At 37.9% G+C, this 27,552-nt stretch overlaps 1 protein-coding gene across 1 annotated transcript; it reads left to right on the top strand.

Moving 5' to 3' along the window:
* Positions 1-25,686, top strand: LOC113043252 (lysine-specific demethylase 7B-like). The gene is made up of 20 exons (XM_026202500.1): positions 1-342; positions 11,935-12,020; positions 12,325-12,442; positions 12,679-12,839; positions 16,143-16,284; positions 16,360-16,546; positions 16,632-16,794; positions 18,286-18,373; positions 19,205-19,311; positions 19,425-19,516; positions 19,744-19,830; positions 20,419-20,652; positions 20,725-20,837; positions 21,082-21,266; positions 21,447-21,544; positions 21,625-21,794; positions 21,890-22,038; positions 22,123-22,181; positions 22,320-22,587; positions 22,999-25,686. Exons 1-20 carry the CDS (start codon positions 245-247, stop codon positions 23,085-23,087), a joined length of 2,694 nt encoding a protein of 897 aa, XP_026058285.1. The 5' UTR covers positions 1-244; the 3' UTR covers positions 23,088-25,686.
* Positions 25,687-27,552: the final 1,866 nt, after the last annotated feature.

Genomic DNA, 27,552 nt, shown 5'->3' with positions numbered 1-27,552 from the left:
CAGTGTTCGAGTCTAATCTCCTGAAATTAAATGTTAAATTGTCTGGTAGCTCATTGAAATTTAAAAATACTTCTGATGCACGCAATTCAGGATTTCACATTTAAACAGCGTTTACTCTCGTGTTAATATTTCACATGTAAACTGCAGCTCCACTCTGTGTTGTTTCCGCATAATTAAAGGAGTCCCCGCCCCCGCATGATCCCAGCAGCTCGGCTGCGTGCGTTGTTTGGGGACAGTCCCGAAGATGGCGACGGCCCAGCTGTACTGCGTCTGCCGGCAGCCGTACGATGTGAGCCGGTTCATGATAGAATGCGATATTTGTAAGGACTGGTTTCACGGCAGGTAAGGATTTCAACCGTTTCTTTGTCACGCGTTGCATCGGAAAGACAGCAAAAACATCCACGTATGAAATCCTGTAGCACTTCTGGTGTCAGTCAGCCGAGCGTTGAGCTCGCTCGCACCGAAGCGATTTCACGCGCTGCTTTGTCAATATGTCCACCCGTTAATCGCCCCGTTTGCAGGTTTTGTTATATAACGCTCGTTTTACCCGTGGGCTTATGCTTCGTTCGGTGTTTTTTTGCAGTAATTGCCTCTTTTCCACGGCTTCTTATAATAATCCAGCGATCCGAGCAGCAAAGATGGGTTCACGCAGGGTTTTCTCAGAAGCTTTGTGGCGAGGAGTTGCAGAGCATCAGCTGACATTAACCCCTTATGTAGTTTTGTGTCACATAATAAAATGTCAGCATCGAGGTGCACGTGTGATTGTTGTATGTCAGAGGTCAAGTGAAGGTTTCTTTATTTTGCATACTTTAACAGCATTTGGGACAACGTGCTATACTTCAAAGCAAATATTGAAATGATAATGTAAGAAGAGAGATTAACAACTCAAAACAACATGGCAGCTATTACTATTAATAAAGAAAAAGAAGAGGAAATCGGTTTAAAATAGAGTAGCAATGATTTATTTTGAGTCATAATGGATGTGGTGCTGAAACTTGCACGCTTTGCACTTGCATGCGTGTTTTCTTCTCAAGACTTATCTTGTTTCTTATGGTTAAAAATATTTTATTAAACTACGATGGTCTCCTTTTGTAGAGAAGTTAACGGAAAATAAAACTGTTTTAAGAGTTTTAGACTGTGTGAAATTCACTTTTGACATAAACGCTGACTGGCCAAACAACATCTGAATAGATATTTTGGTGGCTTATTTAAAATTTTCATAATTTGCTTCATATTTATGCAGCCTGTATTGCTAGTGAATTAAATGTATATGACATGCAGGTTATTTCTTTGTTGGTTGTTCTGCAGCAGTCAGTCTGTGAAGCGTGAATAAACATGGGGGGTTTCGATGAAAAGTTACACAAGATGGGGGGGGGGGTAACTAAACAAAGACGTGTGGTTTAGTTTACGAGATCAGATCCTTCCCCGTTTCTTTCGTTAAATGCTTTAAATGTGCGTTACGGATTGCTCAGAAAGTGGCGTCTGATTTTGGGGTTTGCTAGGTTTTATGGGAGTATTAAATGTAAAAAGGAAAGTCACGTTTGTAATGGAGCTCAGCGCCTGAGGCTTCTGTGATTGTTTGGTCTTTTTGATTGACAGCAGGGGTCGGGCATTTAAATCCCCCAGTTTTACAAATATGGGCATACGGTTCCGCCTCTTAAAGGGACAGGTACCGACTGACGTGTGGAGCGTGGGTCTGAAGCCATGTGTGAAACGCTCGGGATGAAATTGGCTTGAACTGTAAATATTGCCGGAAAGCGTGCAAGAACATCGTGTTGCAACTTGTGTGTAAGTGTGAAATAGCTGGGTGGCACGTTTGTTTTTAGTTTACTAGCTTAAAAAAAGATGTGTATTAAGAAAAAAACGTTATAGACAAGGTAGGACTTTATTATTATTGTTGTTTATAATAACATCTTCATTAAACCAGAAATATATAAAATGTCTTCATAAAACAGAATAAATGTTTAAACAAATGCAGATTATTATTATTATTAGCAACTGAATGGTGTGTGTGTGTATGTATGTTATATTGAAATTCTTAAAAATATTTTCATAGTTTGGAATTATTTTAAATAATATTTATTTCTAATTTATAAGTATTATCTATCTTTATATTATTATCTATTATCTATCTTTATAACTTGTATCGTTTATTGTTATTATGATAGTTTATTATAAAATATTTCAATTTTATATATAGAATACATAATTTATATAAATGTGAAATTAGTAAATGTATTTTATTATTATTAGTAACATTGGAATATTTTTAAATTTAATTAAATTATTTAAATTATTAAAAATATGATTTTCACAAGACCTCCTAAAATTTATATTTTTAAAGAATAATTATATATTATTTGTATTTATATATTATTAATATTATTATTGCATTTTTCATATTAAATAATGTTGATATATAATAATAATAATAAATATTGGCATTTTATGTATAAAATAAAAACATACAAATAATGCTTTTATTATTATTAACATTATTTGAATATATATGTTTTTTTTACATTTTATATAAATTAAGATTTAAATTATTAAAAAAAGAATTATTATCATTAATTTGAATATATAATTGGGCCACTTTTCTGTTTTTAATGCATGTCTTCCAGGAATCACACCACAGCTTGGAACTGACATGGTCTGAATTAAATTTCTAAATAATAGCATTTCAGAGGTCAATCAGAAACGGGTCACAACCCAAATTCCCCACCCTTCTAATAGAATATAAATATTTATCATGGTTTTCAAGCATTCTTGCAGTAGGCCTGTTTGCTTGAATTGCAAGTCAATTGCCAAAGGGGTTTTATATCTCTGCATTACAACATTGTGGTGTGTTGATAACACAGGCTAATCATATTTTCGCAATGCGTGGTTGATGTGTTTTGTTCTGTTACTCAGAGGTTCCATGTGGCACTGCTGCTGCCACCAGTGGGATTAAGCCGTCTAGCCGGTCGCCGGGGGCTGGCTGTTATCTGGCTCCATGCACAGCCTGGTTTGGGAGGAAGGAGCTGCTGGGGGTGAAGGCCTCAGAGGATTACGAAACTCCTGATATTCATTCCTGATATAGCCCCAGTTGTACAGTTTCAACCTTTCAAAAAACTGCCCATACATGCCTTACCTGTCAGGTGCAGGCCAGTTTTACAGCATTTACAGTGACCTTAGAAATGGAATGCTTCCTAATGACTCGTTTAATGGTTGGTTTGTCCTCAGAAAATCCTCTTAAATCAGTTTGAAGGTCTGTGATCCTGTTTGCTGGTCTGTCTTTTGAATAGTGCATGTATTTGCATGCATCATGCACGTGCATGAGTGCGCTTGTGTGTTTGTAGGAGGGGAAAGATTGATGGAGGCCTGGCTACCCAGAGGCAAGTTCAAAGCCCCCATTCATCAACGTCCCTCTGAGGAGAGATAGATGACTTCTGGCTGGTCAGCCCAGGTTTCTACTAGGATTGGACGGGTCGTAGTGTCACCCTGTGTTTGTATGAGTTCAGGGATTATTAATGAAGACGAGATGATCATGTGCTGCGATCTATTAGGATGAAATACTGCAATGATAATCTGATGGAATCTTATCTCTAGTTACATTTGCTAAATGACAATAAAATCTCTTGCATAAATATGATTGCATGATTCTAAACAAGTCATTGCATATAGGTTTTTTATAGTCTTTGGTAACAACATTATTTGTGCTGTTTGGCATTTGGATTTTTCACAGACTGCTTATGATTAACGGCCTTAGGTTGCCAACCTATTGATTTCAAAACCATTATCCACTTTATGATTAGACCGGATGATCTCACTGGTCATCTGTCACATTTGTCATATCTAATAAGTGCTCTTATAGTATTTTATTGCTTTGAAAAGGGAAAGTAGTTGGAGCTGTGGAAATATCGCCTCAAACCAAGGATGAAAGAAGTCTATGTTCACATTAAGATTGCATTTATTTGATCAGAACTAGAGTAGAAAATAGAGTAAACTAGAGTAAATGTGTTTGCTTTTTGATCAATTTAATGCATCCTTGCTGAATAAAAGTAATTATTTCCAAAAAGTTACCCCAAATTTTTAAACGGTACGGTAGAATTTCTCTAGTTGAAACTGTACGAGTCTATGCTATTTTTCAGCGGCAGTTACAGTCTTGTTTGTGTTTTGATCTCTAAACAAAGGTGAGAGTTTGCAGCACAGTAGCGTCTGGAGGAAGTCCGCAGCTCTTGTTGGGGTGATGGTCTAGGCCAAGCTTGTGGGTTTGAAGCAATAAAGCCTAGTTTCCTATGCTGCTAAATGCAGCTTCCTGTGCTCATTTCTCTCAGGGCCTGTCTGCGTTTAAGACAGATGTTTGGGTTCACAAAGAGACATAAAGTGGGAGAGGGGAAGGCTTGGTTTATCTTTCTTTACCCTCGTTTTATGTTATGTTTCCTGCTGCTTCACTGTCTGTTGGCTGAGCTTTTTTTTGCCCACAGTTTCCTCCCTGACTTCTCTCAGCCAGGCTTAATTTAGCGAATTAAGTGCAGCCACACATCAAAACGGACAGTGTCCTCTGTGTTCTTTGGAGTGTAGATCTTCGCTAACACAAAGGGTGCGGGTTCACCTCACAGTCCTGCTCAGCCACTTTATCTTACTGTTCTATCATTATGTCCTCAAGCAAAAAACCTTAGTTTATTCCAGGAGGACTGTCTTTGCAATTAGTGTTGCAGGTCACACAGGATGAGGTGTCCGCTAAATGATTAGTAACTCAATCTTGGGACTGAAGGATATGAGAGGTCACTGTCAGGTTCTGCTTTGCTGTCCAACTCGGAAACCCTAAACTTCCACCTCATTATTAGAGACCCTATATATAAAGTCAAGTAAATAAGCTAATTTTGACATGTTCACCCAGGCCTGAGGTTATAGAACTATACTTGAGTCTTTCAGCAGGTTTCACAAATGAGAATTCTGTCATCATTTACTCACCCTTATGTCATTCCAAACTTGTATGAGCTTGCTTTCTTCTGTAGAACACCAAAGGAGATGTTTAGCAGAGTGTTCATGCTGCTCTTTTCCATACAGTGAACATGACTGGTGACCATGGGTTGTTAAGCTCAAAAAGCAGTCCATATAATCTATGTGTGATTGGCTACAGTGAGCATCGCTTCACGCTCTTCATTGAGAAGACACACAGGAGCATTTGAAAGCTGTGTCTAAATGTGACTTTCAAACCCTCTTGTGTGCTTCTGTGTGAGCGCTCTGTGAAAAGCATGGAGCAATGATCATAGTAGCCAATCACAGTTGTATCTGTTGACTCCGTCACCACTATGGCCAATCAGTGGTGTTTAGAATCTGCTCAACAGCACTCGAATGTTAGCAGGAAATGGACATTTTTAAAATCTCAGGCAACACTATGTGGTATATGAAAAATCTTCTAAAGCCTTAAGGCAAAATATATTTCAGTTTTTACATGTACGCAAGAGTCTGCGTACTGTGCACATGATGCAAAATTCATCACAAAATTAGTATGTGTGTACTGTAGGGCTGTAGCTATAGAATATTTTAGTAATCGAGTATTCTACCAAAAAATTCCATCGAGTAATCTGATAAAATGTGTTTTTGCTTAATTAAAGTGCAATATTAATTATGCAAGAGAAAATAAGACTCTTGCGTCTCTTAAAATTAACAACTAAGTTTCCTTTTTTAGAATTTTTTTTTTTTTACTGTTTAAATGCATAGAATGCAATGCATACATCAAAAATAAAAATTTAATTATTACCCATTGATTCTCTGTCTATACTTGTACTGTGAACAATGACAATAAAGTTGACAGGTGCATTTAAGTGCCATTCAGTTGGGGTTTTAAATAAAGCATTTTCTGAGATGCACATTGAACATTAAACGCACAAAACATTAAATTTATTATTAAATTTTACATTTAATTTATCTTTTAATTATTGAAAATTAAGCAAACTTAACTTTTTGGTAAACAAAGGGGATTTACTATTAAAAATAAAACATGTAAGAAATGTTGTGTGATTAAACCTTAAAAAAAAAAAGTTTTATTTTTTATAGTAGTAGGCTATGTACATTGTGCTGAACAATAGTAATACAGGACTTTTATTTTGATGGGTTGACGTACCTTTACAGTTCTGTGTATGTTATGTGATGCTAGTTTTACTCAAATCAAACTGTCAAATGCTCATGAATTGACTGTCAGTGCAGTTCTGGAGATGTTGTGCATGTCATCACGTCTTATTTAGTGAGACAGCAGACACTAAAATCACCGAGCGCACGCACTCCAGTGTCTGGAAGTCGCACTTCTGTTCCATTCATTAACAGAGACACACAGAACATGCAGGATTCATGTGACGAGTGGGGCGGGGCCGAGGGACGTGGGAACGAGGAGTGAGGCCAGGTGTAGTGATTGGAGATGAGCTACACCTGCGACCCACCACTGGTCTCGAGTCCCACGTAGGAGATGGAAGGATATAAAACTGGAGCGACGACCGTGAAGGACGAGAGAGGACCAGGCCTGGGCCTTATTTTATGTTTTGGTTTTTATTTGAGCACACCAGTCGTCCGTGAGGGGCTGGTGCGCTGTTTTATGTTTATTTTGAATTAATAAACTGTTAATCCGTTTTTATGACTGGATTCCGCGATTCCCTCTGCGTTTTCTGCATCGCGGAAATCATAGGGCCCTAGTTGTGGTATGCGAGCTCTATCTTGCAATGGACACACGCCGCAACGTTTTCTTTACGTTTGCACGCGCCCTCAAATCAAAACACTTGCTGACTCCTTGCAGTACGCGATTTCGGACGCAGCGCTTTTGTCTCCTTCAGCTTTGTGGGTGACGTTAATGCGTTGTCGCATTAGAAAAAAATAATTGCAAAAGAACCATGAAAATAAATTAAAAGAGGCTTCGAGCCAGAGGAATTTGCCTCGATCATTTTTTGTAATTGAGTTTTCGATTTTTCAGGCAAAATGCAATCATCTAAGTAGTAATCCATGCGATCTAGAATTTAATGTGAGGAGCATTAAAAGGCGAAATATTTCCAGACACAAATTTTGCATTGGATTCAAGTTTGTTAAACTTTTAATATGCAGATTTGCTAGGTTTACCAATAAAAAGATGCTTGGCCCCAAGTAAATGCTGCTTCATGTTGATTGAGATAAATGGGCAATTGATGTTCTTTGCAGATTTGACTATGAATTTGTGACGACAAAAGACCTACATTTTAAGTTATTGACTTCATTAATTGTAACAGTATGTAAGAGCTTATGATAATGATGTGAGAAAGAAATAGAGACTAAAAAAAACTAAATGGAATAAATATGTAGAAATGTTAAGTGATTAAATGCAAGACTTGGAATAACATGAGGGTGAGTAGATTATGACGGTAGAGTAATCTTTTTGGGGTGGACTATCCATTTAAGCATTTCTAAATCTTTTTGAATCATTAAATTCCTTTCAATTCCCATTCCTTATTCTTTAGTAGAACAAATCTAGAGAGGTTGTGATGGAATAAAACACATTTGAGCTCAAATTCTCCATATCTTCATGCATGCTTTTGTTGGCAAGGAGGCCTCTGGCTCAAACCATACTGCAAAGTGGGATTCTGAGAGCGTAATGGGATCTATGGCTTACATACTGTGAGTTCTGCCTGTGAACTTGCCATCACCATGGAGACTCTTTTTATCTGTTTGCCGTCTACGTGAATGATTGGTTAAGCCTTCAGGAGATCTCATTGGTTGTGATGGGGTTTGTACTTGAGATGACTCCTTCAAAGGAGCCTTCAAGCATTTTCCAACCTTCTGCTATTAAAACCCCTTGCTAGGATCAGCCGCACAAAGCCCATTATCTGAGGAACCATCAGAAATATGCTGTGCTCTGATTGGGGGACCCATGGGCACTTCTCCAAAAACGTGCCGTTGAGAAAAATGGCCACATCCTCTTATTGTTTGCCTGGACTTGTTCCGTCTCCTGATCAAGCCTACATTTCCGCTGAGTAATGACTATCTCCATTCAGGCTAAATGGCAGTCCCTAAGAGCTCTGTCAGAGCGTTCTTCAACTGGGGAAGAGGATCCCGCCCTTCACAGCCACTCCGTGTGCTCTCATGTCTTTTGAGGCTAAATCCCAACATCTTTTTAGAGCTTAAAGGCTCATTCTTTCAGACACGAACAACCCAGATTTATGTTATGGATGGAACAGTGCCTAGAGGCTTGTTTGTGTCAAGTCAATCAGCTTTTAGTCAAACAATCATCCAGTATGATCATCTAGTACATTATCGCAATGTTGTGATGTGTGTCCTATTTAGACAAAGGATTTGGACAGATGCAGTGACATTCTGTTTCCCGTCAAGATCCCCCACCACACACACACACACAAACACACTTCTGACAAAACAACATGCAATACCAGTGCAACAGTGTAAGTCTTGGCAATGAGCAAATGCAATAGCTTGGTGAGATTTAAATGAATAAAATAACACCGAAACAAACAAGTCTGTTACTGTGCTTCTCATACTTTAATGCTATTATCCTATTTCACGCTGAACCACCCTCTTGAGGTTGAAAAGTGCATAGTTTAGCAAGTCTCATGAGGTTTTGTGGAATTTGTTTGTGACAACATGGTATGCTCATTTACTTTCACAGGGAAACTGTAACAGAGGAACATGAAGCACAATCATAGATTTATTCTCCGGTAATTCCAAAGCAGAATTAAAGAAAAGAAACCTTTCAAAGACAAGATCCGTTGGAGATGGAACCTCATTTTTATTTATTTATTTATTTTAGCATGTAAATAGTGCAGTGCACACACAAGTATATGCTAAAATAGTCAGTTGTTAATATTTTTTTAATAAATGAATTTTAATAATTTAAAAGTAGCATTGATAAATTTAACAATGTAACTAAATGTAACTATATTTTGTTTATCTATATTAATTTTTTTTTTTTTTGATGTTATTCTTATTGTTGCTGTTTTATTTAAAAAGGAAAAATATGCATTTGGTTTATTTTTGAAACCATTATATTGATAATGTTAGTGTATACAATTTCTGTAGTTTTATTCACATATTTTGCTTTTTTCAAAATACTTTTATTAAAGGAATAGATCACCTTTAGTTGCTGGTCCGCATTGATTTGCACTGCGTTTTTTTTTTTTTTTTTTTCTCCACACAAAAAGTTACTTGTTATTTAAGCACATCAATTGATTATTAGATCACCATTATTTCATAATTTAACTCTCCACTGCAGAAACTTGCCAATAATATTGCACTTCATATTTTCTGTGCATGTTGCATCATTCTCTCTTTCTGCCTGAATCTTTTTGTTACGCTAGCAACCCAGCGATCCCTCGTGATGTCAGCTCTCTTGAGGCCTGAACTCATTCAGATTCAGAACTCAAGCAGTCTTTTCTCTCCCGCCCAGTGCTGTTCTTTTCACCCATCCTGCTTGGCAACAACAGAACGTTTCAGCATCTGTTATCGTGGCTCAAAAACTCTTGAGTCAGATCTGTTTTTAGTGACACAGTGTTCCTCACCACAGATTACTCAGATAGAGTAGGAGTAGACCTTTCTCCCAGATTTGAGGAGATAACTGGTGTTTCGTCCTACAGTAGGTCAAGAATTGAGGCGCTGTGATGTAATGATGTCTATGAGTCACTTCCTGCATGTCCTTTTTGGTCTTCTCATCACAATCACAATAGAAAGTCTGAAGGAAACAGAAGGAGGGAAGGTTATTGGCCAGTATCTGCAGTAGCTGGATTGTTCTGGCTCCTTTGAGGAAGATAAAAATATACATAGATGTTGATATGGGGCACTTGCTTCCGATTGGTGCATCATTTTCTTTGTATGAAACAATTGACTAGTTCATTTTTGGATAATGCAAATGGTTTTCTCACCCTTATGCCACTCCAAACCAAGCTGGTTAGCATGAATCCAGTTCAGTGAAACCAAAAACCATTGGTACTGCATGTCATCAAACTTGGTGATCTTGGTGACCTATGTGAATGGGATTTGAGATTTCTTTTTTTTTTTTCTTTTTTTTGGAAGAACACTTTGAAAATTAGGGTGTATGATAGAAATTTGTGTATTTTTATATGTGCTTTTTGTTTTTCAGAATGACATTTTGTAATGTAAAGAATAATATGCAATTACTTTTTAATTAGGAAAGTACAAGTATTTGGAAGCTTGTTTCCGCCATCTCACAGTTCTGATAACTCACAAAATGCAAGATAAACTTGCAGAGTCTAAATTGCATGTATAAACAATATTTGTATATATTGCAAATGCAAGAAAAGATTCTGAATTATGAGGTAAAAAAGTCACAAATAATTGGCAGGAAAAAAATCAGTTGTGAGAGGTAAACTCAGAACTGCAAGAAAGAAAGTCATAATTCTGCTGCGGTCTCACAATCCTTGGACTTTATGCCTAAACCTTTTGCAGCAGGCTTAAAATGACTGAAATTTATGTAACTTTTCTTTTGTTGTTTTGCAGCTAATGTTGTTAATAATGTGTCTATGTAATACCTCTTGTTCTTGTGGCATTGAAAACAAAAACACACAAAACCCCAAATTTTCCCAGTAAGAAGGCTAATTTACATCTTTTGATGTGAACACACCATTGCCACTCAATGCTGCTGTTTCCCACACTTGTTTCCAACACAAACACTCTCCCTTCCCCCTTCACCTCATGTCTCGTGCCCTGGAGCCCAAACAAATGTAACCTCACATCTGGAGTTCTGGTTTAGCCAGGCCTTTCTGGGGTTAAACATAATCGACCGTAGATGACCCAGTCTGGTGTTACTCCTCGGTCACTGCAGAATCTGCTCGATCTCCAGCAGGATTACATTTCAAGCATATTTTGGAATGTTTTATATGTGCTAATTGAAGCTACAAAGTAAAAAAATAAAATAAAAAAGCCATGTTGTATATCCGGCATATCGTTTGCTATATTGCAGTTTCAGACTACTTCAGGCTACTTCCAGCTAGTCAAGCAGTCTCCATGTGAATCCCTCATTGTTTGGAGCACTTCACTCTGGGTAATGTAACACTTAAACCAAGGAGTTAACGAAATTGCTTTCTTTGGCAACACGGAGCAAAACCTGAGCCAGAGAAGTATGCAAGGCCTCATTACCTGTCTGGCTAATGAATCTCCACAGAATGCCAAGAGCTAGCTCGTCATGTGACTTCCTGTGAAACAACATGCCTTTAAGTCAATTGGAGGGTGCGGCTGGAAGTGGGAAAATGAAGAAGTGCGGCACACGGGTCTTGAGCGATAAGATGCTTGTTGGCAAAGCTACTGAACTCTTCAGATGTGGGGAAATGTTTCAATAAAGCTCCTTCAGCAAGTGCAAGCCACTGTCGAATTGTTTGATGGACATTTAGCAACTTCTGTTTAGCACTGACTTTAAAGTACCATGTACTCTAACAATGCGTCGACGCGTCACACTGTTTGTTTACATCTCGCGTAATGGAAAACTGGGAATGGAGAAAGTTGCATTCTATCACAAAAACAGAGACCACTGTTATCAAAAGTATGGGGATACTTTAAACAGAGGACAAATAAAATGGCCCTTTGTTCCCTTTGCAAAACCGATATGGTGTACCACGGCAGCACAACTGCGATGCGCGAGCACCTCAGAGAAAACCATCTTGGCGCTCTCCGGTGTTAAGGTTTAACTGGTTACCGTGTGATCTGGTGACCAACTTCCTGGTTCAGGTCTGATATGCCTGCGGCATTCTGAAAAGTTGAGATGTTTTTAACTCGATCAGGTGCGGACGCGCCTGGAAAAACTTAGCGACACCATATATTGGAACGATAAATTTGTTCAGATTTTACTTTTTTTTATATATATATAAAATCATAAAGAATTCATCAGTCATTGCACACACAGTATTCTCAGAAAACTATTTGTGTACAAATCATTAACTCATTCACATTTTTATTTTCTTGCAGCTGTGTTGAGGTAGAAGAGCACTATGCAGTGGACATTGATGTTTACCACTGTCCTAACTGTGACGTCCACCATGGACCCTCTCTGAGTACGTATCCACTTTTTGCACCGTTAGAATCTATTGATTAACCCATACCACTATATTTATATGAAGTTCTGCAGATTTTCTGTTCCTGTTCTGTTCTCTGTCAGGAATTCTCATCATCAGACTAATTATCAAATGGAGACCGGAACTGGTTTAAGAGATTTCACACTGTGTCTAGTCAGTTGAACTGTTGTGATCCGACAAGCAGTGGTGTGCAACAGATGTTATGTACTTGTGGTAGTCTAGTAATGACTGCGGTATTGTTCTGAGGCCAGACGTATTGAATTCTCTCCGCCTGATTTTACAGTGAAGAAGCGAAGAAACTGGCACAGACACGACTACACAGAGCCAGATGATGGCAGCAAGCCAGTGCAGGCTGGCACCTCTGTGTTTGTGCGCGAGCTGCAGGCCAGGACCTTCCCCAGGTACGTGTGCCAGCTGTGGGAAACCAACACCATCATGACAAAGCACTCCAGCGCTTGGTGCTGCCAGTGATGCCACACCATGCATATGGGCACAGCTTATGTTCTCTCTTCTCTTATTGTTGCATTTTCTAGAAATCCGTTTAGTGTAGTAAAGACTTATTTTTCATCTGAGTAGTTCATACTTCTTGTTCAAAGCTGCTCTCTAATAAGTAATTCTCCTGTGTTTTAATCTGCAGTGGAGATGAGATCTTGCAGCAAATGCATGGCAGTCAAGTCACCCAGAGATATCTGGAAAGGCATGGCTTCCGCTATCCCATCGCTGTATACAAAATGGAAGAGCTCGGCCTTCGTTTACCTCCACCGGATTTCTCTGTCAAGGATGTTGAGCGCTATGTCGGTAAGGAGGGAGAGGGGATCGTCCTTTTCACCCTGTTTCTTTCACCTATACCCATTGCGTTCTACATTATAGCCATTGAGCAGCAGTGCTTCATGGGTTTAAATATTAATTCCATTAAGAGTTGTCTTCAGGTAATAGAGTTACATTACAGTCCAGCCACTTCGGAGATCAAATGGTAATCTTAGGTGAGTCAGATGGGTCTAACCTTTTAGCAAACATTAATCAACCTGTAATGAAATAAGAGTGCAGATAAAAGTGGTGTTCCTTACACCAGGCAAGCATGCCTCATCTCATTGAGAGTCCTGGTCCTTACAGTGTCTGCTTACACAGCCGCTTTATCTTCCCCACTGAGCTTTGTCCGTAAAGTTTAGGTTACAGCTCACTCCTCTACCGCTCACATTTGAGTGTATAATGTATTGTTATCACAATACACGCGGCGATCAGCTGCTCCATTTGGGTCCTGAGGGGGAGCCTACAGCCCACTGGGAATGAAGTTTGATTACATTGCACTTACAGTGAGGTGACAAAAGGTTTTCTACTGCCACACCTTTTGGTGACCGCATGACACTTTTCAGGTCACAAATAATATATTAAGCCATTTGAGCTAGCTGTCTGCTAAGTGTTTTTTTTATTTTTATTATTATTATTTTTTTTAATACCACTGATTTTATACCACATGACATTCATACGACACGACTAACCAGTAAGAAAGTGTCCACCAGTAGGGATTTTGACTGTCGTTTCTGTCAAGGTTACACACTCACGTGACTTTGGTTTGCTACGTAGTCACATTTCTAAGCATTGCGGTTTAAAAACAAGTGATTTTATGCCTTTTAAATGCAATAAACCGTGAACATATTCCACTATACGTGCATTGTCTGAGAGACTGTTTCTGAGCACTGTCAGAGAGGTGTGTGTACTCGTGAAGACGGTGCTCATAGAGCACGTTAGTATTGAATGTGTTATTTTTGTCGCTTTATAAGTCTTGAATGGTTAAATATACACACTTTTTTTTGTCAAAGTGCCTATCTTTTTGCAAGTATCCTCATAAACACAGTAGGTCTTAAGTGAAAGCAAACAGCTGAGAAAACACATCTTACAGTATATTGGATCCAGGTAGCTCTTAAAGTGACAGCAGTCTAATATCCCAGCTGTCTGACATTCTTGTTAATCAAACAACAAAAGAGAAAAAAAAATCTCCCGCTGTTCTTGACTAAACCACTTTTGGAACTTAAGAAGAAATATTTAATTTTTTTACAGTGAAGAATATGCAGTGTTTTTATGCATTTGATTACTTTATACAATGCGTGTAGCATGTCTTATATTTTTTCTTGTTCTACTGTAGTTTTTATGTACTATTGCTTTTCTTAGTTTAATATCTTATTCTTATTCAATCACTTGTATATTTGTATATTGTATACTTGCCTTCAGTGAGCTTGAATTTTGTTTTTTAATTAAGTCTTTATTAGAATTAGTGGTCGACCAATATATATCGCCAAGGCCTATTTTTATTTTTCAAATATTGGCATTAGCCAAAAAGTTTTTCTGCTTGGCTGATGTGTTTGAAGCAGGATGTTTATTTTGACCTTGAAAACTTAGTTCAATCCAGCTGTGCGATCTTGTGAAGTGTGCATTTTTAATCCAGCATGATCGCGTGTTCTGTCTGTATGAACTGAATGCTTTAAACTTTAAACTCGTGATTTCAAATTATGCTGTACTTCATGCATTTGCCCAGTGTCATATTCATGTCATTTTCACTGTGTGCTGTCCATAAAATGGGTGTTTACCCTGGCTTTATTTAAAAAAATATGATTCCCACTGCACACAAACTTCCCAGAATACTGAGTGCCCTGTTGGTTACAGTGTTTACTTCCTTTTTAATTATTTTATATATATTTATTTATTTGTGGAAAATACTTTGTCATCTAAAGTATAAGTAGGTTTATGTATTAAATTTTATTTTTTAATCCATTGTCAATTAGAAAAAATTTCTTAACTATTAATTAAAATTAATTTTTTTTTAAATTATATCAGCTTTATATCCATCTGCCCCCTGCTTTCCAAGATATTGGCATCGGCTCTCATGCCTACCAAATAATATGATTTGTATTGTGTGACCCAAAAAAACCTCTTTCTTCATAACCTCTTAATTCCTCATTTCCTCTGTAAACATTTTAGCACACTGCTAATGTAAGTACAAATGCTAATTGTTGACATTTTCGCTCCAATTTCTGCAAGAACATGCTGATTTGCATGGATGAGCTATTGAGATGTGTGACAGGGAATTTGATAGTTGGAAATTGATAGTCTGACTATATGCCCACCAAAAAAAAAAAAAGTTACGTACATGAGTTGAATTGCTCGATGAATGTTAAAGCTAGCTGCAGTGACGTTACGTCTGGAGCTTGCACGAAAAGCTCTAGCTTTCGTCCTTAATGCACTTCTGACTGCTAACTGCAGGCTTGCTGCCCGGCTAATTCAGTTACATCAATGGGCAGCTTGCCTTCATGGCTCCCCAACCAGCAAAATCGAACATTGTGGCTTTTTTCCACATTGGCATTTTTTTATAATGACAAACCACACTCTCCACCTGCTTTTGTGAAAGCCGCTTTTGTACCACGATGCATTGGAAATGTGCTTTTAAGATCATAAAAGACATTTTATGTCCCCAGAACTATTAAAAAGTTTGTTGTTACTGGATAAAAGGAGTAATTAATAGCATAAATACTTTCATTTATGCACATATAAACGCATATTACAGTCTTGGTGCTTGGATTTTTAAATCAAACCCATATTTGTTGAAGGCGCCACTGCAGATTTGAATCCATTAAGGATCCAGTACTGATTTTTATTGGCAGTGTTGCAAGTCATATTGATGTACCTGATCCCAGAACAGCAATAAATGATCTCTTTATGGTCTTCTTTGTTGGATGAGTCTGGTTCTGGCTAGGTACACTAGGGTGCCGTTTGTGTACACAAGCACCAGCTGTCCTGCTTTGTGTTTGAGGCTTTTCCCAGCCGCTTTCTGATGGGTTTTGATGTTCTTCCTGCCAGTTGTCTCTCTCACAGTTATAAACATCAGCGAATGTCTTGTAAAGAAACATTCTGAGAAGAGATGGCCCTGGGAAACCTTTCAGTGCCAAAAGGCAGTCTTTCTCTCATTTAAAATATGCTTTATGGCCTTTTAATGATTATTGCAATTTATCGCTGTTGAGTTTGTTTTGGTAATGATATTTGTTTTGTGTTTCTGTTCCTTTGATGCCCGCACACGCACATCACTCAACTTGCTCCTTTTGCTTACAGGAGGCGACAAAGTGATTGATGTCATCGATGTGGCCAGGCAAGCGGACAGCAAGATGAAGCTGAGTGTGTTTGTGAAGTATTACTACAGCCCTCAGCGGCCCAAAGTCCTCAACGTCATCAGTCTGGAGTTTTCAGACACCAAGTTGGTATTGTATGAAAGTGATGTTGAACACAAAGGGGTTTTGTTCAGATGATCGCTTGAGTGTCTTGTGTTCAGGATGTCAGAGCTGGTGGTGGTTCCTGATATTGCTCAGAAGATGTCATGGGTGGAGAACTACTGGCCTGATGACTCTTACTTTCCCAAGCCCTTTGTGCAGAAGTACTGCTTAATGGGTGTGAAGGACAGTTATACCGACTTCCATATTGATTTTGGGGGCACATCTGTGTGGTACCACGTCCTGTGGGTAAGTTCACATGATGAACATTTGAACTTTCTATTCAACTGGAATATTGGGATTATAAATGACTTCTTAACTCTCTTCTCTCCAGGGGGAGAAGGTTTTTTACTTGATAAAGCCAACCCCAGCCAACCTTGCACTATATGAGGAGTGGAGCTCGTCTCCAAACCAGAGTGAAGTGTTCTTCGGGGAGAAAGTGGACAAGTGCTACAAGTGTGTCGTGCAGCAGGGAACTACTCTCCTGATCCCGACAGGTTAGTATTTTATTTTGTTTTATTTTAATTAAAAAATGTATTTTATTTTATTTTAATTTAATTTAAAAAAATATATATTTTTTAGTTAAAAATATTTTATTTTAAATTAAATTGTAATAATATTTAAATATGTTGATGATATTAAATTGTTAAAAATTAAAATAAGTGTTTTAGAATAAAATATATTTGTATTATGATGAGATTGTAAAAGCAAATGAGAATGATCCGTTCTATTTCCGATGGACAAGATCACTACATTTTATTTTCTTGTTGAAGAAACTCTTCTACTCCATATATGTCACAACAGGGAAGAAAATATGATTACAACTTCGGCTTCATGCTGACTTTAAGCCAACCTGGCATAGAAAGAGGATTAACCAATGGTTTGATTTGGGGGCGGGGCTACTGTAAGTGAAAACCTGCTTTAAAACACTCATTATCTTATTGGCTAGTAATGCAAAATGTCACACTTCACCTTGGAGGAGAAAAAAAGAAGTATTCTGTTTATCTCGGGCCTTTTTACTGACACGCGGATGTTGGCGCAAGAGGAACCGTAGAGGAACTGGTATTCCACTTATTGTGGAGCAGCTGTGTTTAATGGCGCTTCCACAGGAAGGCCAAGGCTGATTTGTGCTCTTCATTTCAGGTTCAGACGTAACGGGAACGAGCAGAAACTCTTACCACCCAGAAAGCCACATGAATCTTAGAAATGTGTTATCCAATCTGCTGCCAATGGTTCATTAGTGAAGCTCGAAAGCATTTTTGAGTCACAGTACTCATCCAAAAGTATATCGTCATCATGACTTCATATCATATAATAGGATATTTATGGGTGGTTTCATAAATCTGAATGTTTTATGAACCCCCACACCCAAAATGAGCAGGTCGGGATGCGTGGTCTTAAATGAATCTGGTTCCCAGCTGTGTTGATGGCACAAGCAGATCGGTTTATGACCGTGAGACCCTGCGCGTCCCCCGCTGTGAGACAGACTTCAAAAGTCCCTCAAACCTACGGTATGAAAGTTGCTCTGAAACTAACATATATTTATGCGTTCCACCCTTCGCATGTGGCCTATATGTTTGAGCGTAGACAGGAAGTGGCGGATGTAGTTGACAGCCTGGTTGTTTGGTGGGCTCTGCAGTGCTTTTGAAACACTCTGGGGGTTTGATTCAGCTCAGCAGTTCTCAGTTAGCCGCCGAATCGCCCACCCAGCAAACACATCTCAGCTTTTGTTTGCCATTATGTCTAAAGTCCTGTGCATTTATAGAGTTAGTTGAACAAGCATGTTTGGAGGTGTTTGAGTGACATTTCTGTGAACTCAAAATCTGAATTGTCCAAAACCTTTGAGTGGATTTTGGTGAAATCTGTCTGGGTCCAGCGGATATGAATGGCTCACTGTCTGCTGAGGGACAGCTGCAGTTCAGACCAGATGTCTGCATGTGTCTGCATCTGCCGCTCCGCTGCTGACACACTCTTGACCTCTTTTACAGGATGGATCCATGCGGTTCTCACCTCTCAGGATTGCATGGCTTTCGGAGGAAACTTCCTCCACAACCTCAACATAGGCATGCAGCTCAGGTGAGTGAGCACTTTTCACACAGGAATTCCCTAACAACATATAATTATTATTATTATTATGATTATTTGTATTATTATTACAAAGGTAACAGAGCAACAAAGCTAAAATTTTACTGGAAAAGTTAAGTGTTTATAATATTAATGTTATACTGTTAGGGAATTCTTTATAATAATAATATTAAGAGTAATTAGAGTAGTAATCATAATAACAAAGTGTCAATAAAGCAAAAATAAAAGTAAAGAATTATATATCATTATAAAGGAGCATCAAAGTAAAAATGGAAATGGAAAACAAATTGATAAAAACAATAATGATTATTAATTTTATTTTCTTCTGATAGGGACATTTTCTTTCTAGACTGATATATTGGAGAAAATGATTAATAATGAATAAATGTTATTAAAAACAACAAAAAATTATGTATTAAATATTGGAGACTTGACTTTACTGGCCACTTATTGGTAATAACAAAAAATTATAATAATCATAATATTAATATATAATACAATAAAACGGCAAAAAAAATTAAATAAAACAAAACAAAAAACTAATTGTATTAATACTAATAACAACAAAATTAAATCCTTAAATATTGATAGTTATCTTGTATGGACTGGCCACTCATCGGTTACAACTAAATAAACAATGATAAGCAATAGCTAAAATAAAAGTAAAACAAAATAAAGTAGTAATTATATAACCAACATTGGAAACCAAAACAAAACTGTCTTGTCTTATTAAAGAAACTTTTTCCAAATAAGTGTATCATTTTCAGAGTTGTGTGTATATATATTGTGGCTCAAGTGTAGCTAATTCTGGCCTCATGTTAGGTGCTATGAGATGGAGCGGCGACTGAAGACTCCAGACCTCTTTAAGTTTCCTTATTTTGAGGCCATTTGTTGGTATGTAGCGAAGAATCTGCTGGAGACTCTCAAAGGTACGTCATCTGAAATCACTCAGCATGTCAATACAGAGCACTTCAATCACTGGCGTGCTGCCACTCCGTTCCCGGGTGTCCCTCCTAATCGACTGTTTATTGTCTGTCGTCAGAGTCCCGGGAAGATAACTGCCTGCCTCCAGAATACCTGATCAAGGGAGTGAAAGCTTTGATTACTGCACTGAGGAACTGGCTAAAGAGAGAGGTGAAGGAAGTAGTGGCTTACCACATCAGATTAAATGCAAACTTAAACTTACCTCTAAAACCACCTGCAATCGTCCCACTGTACATTGCAATCCCTGTTGGAATAATGAGGGCAAGGGGCGTCCCACAGGGGCCGGTATCTGGTGTCAGTGGTTCTGGATGGGAACCTGAGGTTTGCTCTGTGGCACAAACCTCTTATTGTCTGCAATGTGTGCTCATCTTCCGCAGGTCACAGAGCCAGCCAGCGAGGTCCCTGACCATATCAGACCCAGCCATCTGATTAAAATGCTCACCAAGGAAATCCAGTACCTTGAGGTAAGCCACACTGCTTGAAACCTGCTGTAACCTGCTTACCTGGACCGTAGAGTCTAAAAGAATACATTCACAGTTTTTATGTTGTATGTTATTTACGTTTTTAAAATAATGTTTCTTAACTCAACAACACCAGAAACATTTCATTTTAATTTGAATCTTAATTTAAAGCAACAAGAGTACCATCAGCTAATATTCACATAAGGCTTATATATGCAAATGCTACTAATAATATTATTCAATATATCATTCGTTTTTTAATGGCTAAAGTCACTTGTAGTGTTTATATTGGAGCATACAATTGCAACATCAGCAATTCATCAGTTAAAATAATCAGTGAAAATAGTTTACTAATTGAACAAAAATAAGTAAATAAATGTGCAACTTATTATTTATTACATATTAGCCAATATAGCAAACCCAAAATACCTCAAATGCAAATTGTAAAATGGTTTTATCATGAATCAATTTTCAAAATGTAGTCTTCTGAAGTGTTATGTTTCTTTGGGCATTGAAAGGTTCTCAATGCTACATTATAACTAATATTGAAGTTGTTGTATTTCTCTCACAATGCTGTTTCAAACACCCTAGGATTATCAGAATGGGAATAGCGGAAGCAAGCTAATGAAATCTCAAGGGCTCTCTGCGTGTCCTTCCACGAGGTCGGCACATGAGAGAGCTTCTCACGCACGCAGGACAGCCAGACGTCTTCGTGACCAGAACCATCATCACTCTCACAGCCCTAAAGCTCCCTCCAACCTCGACATCTTTGAGCAGCACACACAGGAAGTTTTAAAAAGATTGGAAATGGGTCCCAATGAGGAGGTTAGTGGAATTATCGAAAACAGCATTCAGGCTAATCTATAGAGAATCATCTGAAAAACTATTTTTTTTTAGGATGCCTTCTTGAACCTGAAGTTCAACAAGGTCTCCACGGCCTCAGCTGCAGTGGCAGAGCGGATTTTGGATAACGACCTGCGTCTGGTGCTGTGTAACGGACGTATAATCAGGTAAACCGCATTAACCTATGAAGATTATCACACATTAGTCAGGAGCTGCAGGACGTTAAGCATGAATCACCACATGACTCATGCAGGATTTGATGAGCGTTAGTGTTAAATGTAGAAGGATTATGCAAGGTAATAGTCATTTTAGCACTCTACTTGCAGTTGCAACGGTTGTTTTTTGGATTTATTTTGGTCATGTCATTTTGGGAACACATCCTTTTAACTCCCCATCTGATTGTCCACACAGAGATAACAGGCAGCATGTTGGAGAAAAAAAACCAAGGATAAAGGAAGACGAAGGCTCCAGAGATGTGAAGATGGATTCACTCAAGATTAAACTAGTACCTAAAGAGGAAGAACAGGAAGTGGATATTTACATCAAAGAGGAGGATAAGCAACATCATGTAGCCAGAGACATAAAGCCCTTCGCAGGTACAATCAAGTCTCAAATTCATCACAGTCAAAAAAAATCTCAATCAATATTGCGTGCAATGTTTTTTATAAGCAATTTTGTGTACTCTAGTCACTAGCATTAAAGCACATTGCAGCAGCTTGTATTGCTTATTCTCTCTGAAATATCATTACAAACTATTAGCTGTTTTTTTCCCACAGATTTTAATAAGCAAGAGAGCTCAGATCTCAGGAGCAGAGAACTAGTGTTTTCAGACATCTCTTCGGACTCTGAATCAGATGCGGAGTACACTACACAGGTATGTTGTCATTTCCCCTCATGCACAGGAAGCGCATAGAGTCCGAGTTTAGGAATGACCCTCTTTTCCTGTCCATGCAGAAAAATAATTGCTCTGGGGGAGAATCTGAAAGCTCTTCAGAGGAAGAGGAAGATGAAGAGATTAGGAGGAGTGGAGACGACCAGAGTAAGACCAAAAGTTGCTCTGGCTACACAATGGATACACATCAGTCCAGGCAAAACCTTGACACTTTTGAAAAATGTCTTAAAAGGTAAGAGTCGGTATGCCGGGGAACGATTTAGGGTTGTGTGTGTGTGTGTTTTTGAAATGCACTGGTTTAAAGCTTACAAAAAATTTAATTTTCAGTGAATCTGCTACCTCGCCAAGCACTGAAGAGGATGCCATCCAGGGAATGCTGTCTATGGCAGGACTGTTGTATTCTCACCCGTCAGAAGATCCCAGCAGTTCACAGGAACCCTGGTGGTCCCGAACCAACCGTCCCTCTCCTGAATACAGTAAGAGTTCATGAAGTTTCTAGTGCTAAACAGCCATTTTTCCCATAAAATATTTTTTTTCATGTGTTCTTTTACCATTCTCAGGTAGAAAGGAGGTTGCATCAGGAGAGGAGAACCAGGATTCAGACAGCAATTCATCACAGGTAAACCCAATCTGGCTCACTTTACTAGAGAGAATGCATTTTGTTTTAAATTGATTTTTAAACTTCAATTGACACTGATTTTGCATTTATTCCAATGGCCAATGTTTTAGTTTAAATCTCTTTTCTTACTATCTTCAGGAGGAGGGCTTTCGGGAGCGTGATTCAGAAGGAGAACGTCACGCCAAACTCAAGCATAGGATCCAGGAACACAAGAACTTCATGGACAGCCAGGGCAGCGGCAGCAACAGCAGCAGCGAGGCGTGGAGCAGTCACACACACTCCCCAGCCCATGGGGAAAGCCCCACTTTGAGCTACCAATACTGTGAAACATCCCTGTCGCCACCTCTGCACCCGTCCAAGAGACCTGCTCCAAATCCTCCACCAATCAGCAATCAGGCCACCAAAGGTACAGCAGCACCATTTCCTCTACACATGAAATATTTTAACACAAAACCTGCACATTTCACTTTTAAGAAATTAGTCAGTCTTGTCCATTTTGGTTTTGTATGTTTGTGTTTGCTTTTATTTACTTTTTATTTATTTATTTAATTATTTGATTTTGTTTTAATTTTTGCTTTTGTTTATTGTTTTTGTTTTTTATTTATTGTTCATGTTTATATTTTGTTTTTTATTTGGTTTTGTTTTTTATTTGTATTTGTTTTTGTTATTTTGTTATTTTTTTCTGCTGTGGTTTTTGTTTATCTTTATATTTTTAAATACATTTGATAAATTATTATGAAATTAAAAATGATCAGATTAAAAGTTTTTATATATTTTTATTTATTTTTTATTTTACTTACCCTTTTCTTTCTTGTAGGGAAACGTCCGAAGAAAGGTATGGCTACAGCGAAGCAGCGTCTGGGTAAGATTCTCAAACTGAGCAGACACAAACCCTTCTTTGTGTAAGTCCAGTTATGGAAGCCGCCGCTTGCAGAAGATTTGGGATGCTGAGCGTGCGTGTTAAAGGTGACAGGGCATAAAATGTGTTTGGTTGAACACACTAGCTCAAAAGCATGGTATTGGCTACCAATCAACTCCAAGCGGAGGAATCATGTGACTAAACGCTTCACTCAACTCAACATGGTTTCCTAGTTTTGCTAATATGCATCCAAAGAAACAAGGCGACTGAAAGAAAATAAGACTGAAAACATCACTTTTTAAGGCTTTCAGTTCTCAGCGATGACATCCAAAATCAGGTTTACTTCCACAAAAGCAAAGACTAGCATGCTGCCTCCCACGACTAAAACGCATCACTTTGAGGATGCGCATTTTAAAAAAGAGTGATGAAGTGATTTCATAAAGGTGCTTGACTTTTTTTTTTTGGTCTTCTCATTTTGTGATTGCAACCAACTTTTCCTAGCAATTCCTCCACTGAAGAAAATTTGCATAAACTGCCTCAAGACAAAATTCACCCAAGGATGACGGCTTTTAACTACCTGACAGTCAAAATCTTCTCACATTTTGTGGGAAATTAAAGAAAAGGAAAAAAAATTTATTTTTGTCCACGTTTGTATTCATCTTGTCATGTTTTCTATAGCTCGCTGAGGAGCGCTGGGTAGTTTAGCTATATTTGGTCTTCTGTTGCCACCTAGTGGGCTTCCGGACACTGACTTTAAAGGTGCTTGAAGGTAGCATTCAAATGAGGCAAGAGACGTTTTCCCTTTATTTATTCCTTTATCTTGGTGCTTGATTTTTATTTTCTATACTTTTATTAAATTACGTATTTATTACTGATGAAAGAGAACAATTTATTTCACTGAGGAGGTTTGCTGTTCTTTGGGCTCTTAATATGCATCTGTTTTGAAACATGTTTAGATATTTGTCGCCAATTTGTGTAACGACTTAGCTGTTTTTCCAAAATGTCATCCATATCTGTATTGCATTGTGGAAAAGAACAAACGTGTTGTGTAATAAGAAGCTAATATTTCATCAAAACACAGGCCCAGATAGCCCCATTATAATATAATCGTTCTTTTTTTACCTTCAAAATGTTTTTAGTTTGGGGGGGGGGGGGTGGTTTTTACTGTTATTCTAAGGATCTGGTTTCAGAAACGTGTTGTTTCCATAAGTATACATTCCAGCCACCTCATCAACTTCAGAAACACTGTTTGAACTGGTGCTGTGTATAGTGAGACCTTTAAGATGGCCAAGCAGAATTTTTACCTTTTGTTTTTTTTTCTTTTTTTACATTGCAATGTATTTGGCTACTCGTTTTTTTTTTTTGTTTGTTTTTTTTTTTAACAAAGAATGGAAAAGAGTATTTATTTTTGTAAAGTAAATCTTAAAAGAGAGACATTTTTGCAGTTGTACCAACACGGTGTATTGAAATATGGCGCGTTTTGTAAGATATATGTGTGCTTTTTGAGGTAGTTTACTCTGGTTTTGTGTGAAAGACCTCAGGTAATTGTTTGAGCTCAAGGTTTTGGATTCCTTCTGATGAATGCCAAATAATGTAATCAAGTCAGGTCATGCTTTTGAATTTTGGTGTCCAGGCAGCAAAAAGAGCTGTTTTATCTAACCTAATATAACATTTCTTAGTAATTATACCCATGAAAAAAAAAGTTATTTTGTATTTCCAAGTTTGTTCTCTTTTAAAACATTTATAGCAACTCCAACATAATTTACAAAGCTCTTCAGGCAAAACGCACATTATTCCATAAGCTTCCAGGAACTTTCATGACTGATTTCATGGACTCGGACGACTCGCTGAGGTACAAGTACAGCAGCTCAGGGCTCACACACGGACTGTTTTTCTGATGGACAGCTTTGATACTAATTATTCCAAGGGCTTCAGTCAACCCAAAGGTGCACAGAATGAACAGGTCATTACAACCAGCACAGTATTGATACTGTATTTCATCTTCCAAGGATTTTTTGTTGTTATGATGGTGTATTGTGGACTAAGATACTCAAGCATTTTGTTTGGATCCATTTCGAAGACAAAAACCACAATGCCATTAACACCTGTTTGTTTTTTCTTTAGATCTTAGTTCTAGTGCTTTTTGTCAGATCAGGATTTGGGCACGTTTTGCAGTCAGAACTTTGAGATGCGTGTTGTTGTTTTTTCTTTAGGTTTGGAGGAGCAGCTTCTGTGTCTGTCAAAAAAAAAATGCTGCACTGCACCTAACATGTACTGCATTAGCTATGTTACACTACACTGTTTTTTGTTTTGTTACTGTTTTAACACATATCTAAATGTGTTTGATAAACGTCAAAAACATTGCTGGCCTGCAGGCAGGGTTTGTACCATGCAGTAATTGTTGTACAGTATTTATTTGGCATTCTCTGTTGTGTTTTCAATTTCTGGTCTTGCAGTCAGTTACGTGTTTGCTTATGGCGTGTCCTCTCACATTTTCAGAGCATTCAAATGTTTGAGATTTTAATATGGTTGTATCATTTTGTTGAATATTTTGTGACACTGTAATCCACAGCTAAGGCTCTTGAAATTGAGATTTTCAGTTGTACAATGTGGCCTGTACATAATAAAAATTCTACGAATTAATGTTTCTATGTTTGTTGTTGTTTTTGTTGTTGTTAACTGATTCAAGAGTACTTTGCTTTCCAGCTGCACAAGATTATTCAAAACACAATGTCATTAAATATGAATTTCATTATTTGGGCCTTGAAATAGACCATGAGAACTGTTTTGCAGAAGAGATACTGAAAAAGAATAAGTTTCTATTCATTTAGTTTACTTGTATAGCACTTTTTAATTGTGGTAAAACTAATTTTAACTGCTAACTGGTTATAATATTATAATTGGTAATTCATTCGTTTTAATACTTGGAATTAGTAAATTGGTTTCCAACATATACAGGTGCTGGTCATATAAGGAGGATATCATCAAAAAGTTGATTTATTTCCCTAATTCCATTCAAAAATTTAAACTTGTATATTCTATTAATTCATAACACAGCGACTGATATATTTCTAATGTTTATTTCTTTTAATTTTGATGATTATAACTGACAACTAAGGAAAATCCCAAATTGAGTATCTCAGAAAATTTGATTATTACTTACGACCAATACAAAGAAAGGATTTTTAGAAATCTTGGCCAACTGAAAAGTATGAGCATGTACAGCACTCAATACTTGGTTGGGACTCTTTTTGCCTGAATTACTTCAGCAATGCGGCGTGGCATGGAGTCGATCAGTCTGTGGCACTGCTCAGGTGTTATGAGAGCACAGGTTGCTCTGATAGTGGCCTTCAACTCTTCTGCATTGTTGGGTCTGGGATCTTCCTCTTAACAATACCCCATAGATTTTCTATGGGGTTAAGGTCAGGCGAGTTGGCTGGCCGATTACGAACAGGAATACCATGGTCCTTAAACAAGATACTGGTATCTTTGGCACTGTGTGCAGGTGCCAGGTCCTGTTGGAAAATGAAATCTGCAATCTCCATAAAGTTGTACAGCAGCAGGAAGCATAAAGTGCTCTAAAACTTCCTGGTATACAGCTGGGTTGACCTTGGACCTCAGAAAACACAGTGGACCAACACCAGCAGATGACATGGCACCCCAAACCATCACTGACTGTGGAAGCTTTACACTGGACCTCAAGCAATGTGGATTGTGTGCCTCTCCTCTTCCTCCAGACTCTGGGACCCTGATATCTAAAGGAAATGCAAAATTTACTTTCATCAGAGAACATAACTTTGGAAGACTCAGCATCAGTTCAGTCCTTTTTGTCTTTAGCCCAGGTGAGACTCTTCTGACACTGAAACCCATGTCTTGCATACATCTGTTTGTAGTGGTTCTTGAAGCACTGACTCCAGCTGCAGTCCACTCTTTGTGAATCTCTTCCACATTTTTTAATGGATTTTGCTTCACAATCCTCTCCAGGGTGCGGTTATCCCTATTACTTGTACACTTTTTTTCTACCACATCTTTTCCTTCCCTTCACCTCTCTATTAACGTGCTTGGGCACAGAGCTCTGTAAACAGCCAGCCTCTTTTGCAATTACCTTTTGTGTCTTTCCCTCCTTGTGCAAGGTGTCAATGTTCATCTGTTGGACAACTGTCAAGTCAGCAGTCTTCCCCATGATTGTGTAGCCTACACAACTAGACTGAGAGACCATTTAAAGCCCTTTCCAGGTGTTTTGAGATAATTAGCTGTTTAGAGTGTGGTCTTCAATATTGAACCTTTTCACAATATTCTAATTTTCTGAGATACTTAATTTGGGATTTTCCTTAGATGTCAGTTATAATCATCAAAATTAAAAGAAATAAACATTTGAAATATATCATTCTGTGTGTAATGAATTAACATAATATACAAGTTTCACTTTTTGAATGGAATTAGTGAAATAAATCAACTTTGTACATATATTTTTTCATTTACATATTGATTGTTCTAAACCTTTTACTTTAA

The sequence above is a fragment of the Carassius auratus genome, chromosome 25 (genome assembly GCF_003368295.1).
Source record: "Carassius auratus strain Wakin chromosome 25, ASM336829v1, whole genome shotgun sequence".
NCBI classification, from domain to species: domain Eukaryota; kingdom Metazoa; phylum Chordata; class Actinopteri; order Cypriniformes; family Cyprinidae; genus Carassius; species Carassius auratus.
The sequence above is the reverse complement of the archived record's forward strand: the minus strand, read 5'-3'. Positions and strand labels throughout refer to the sequence as shown.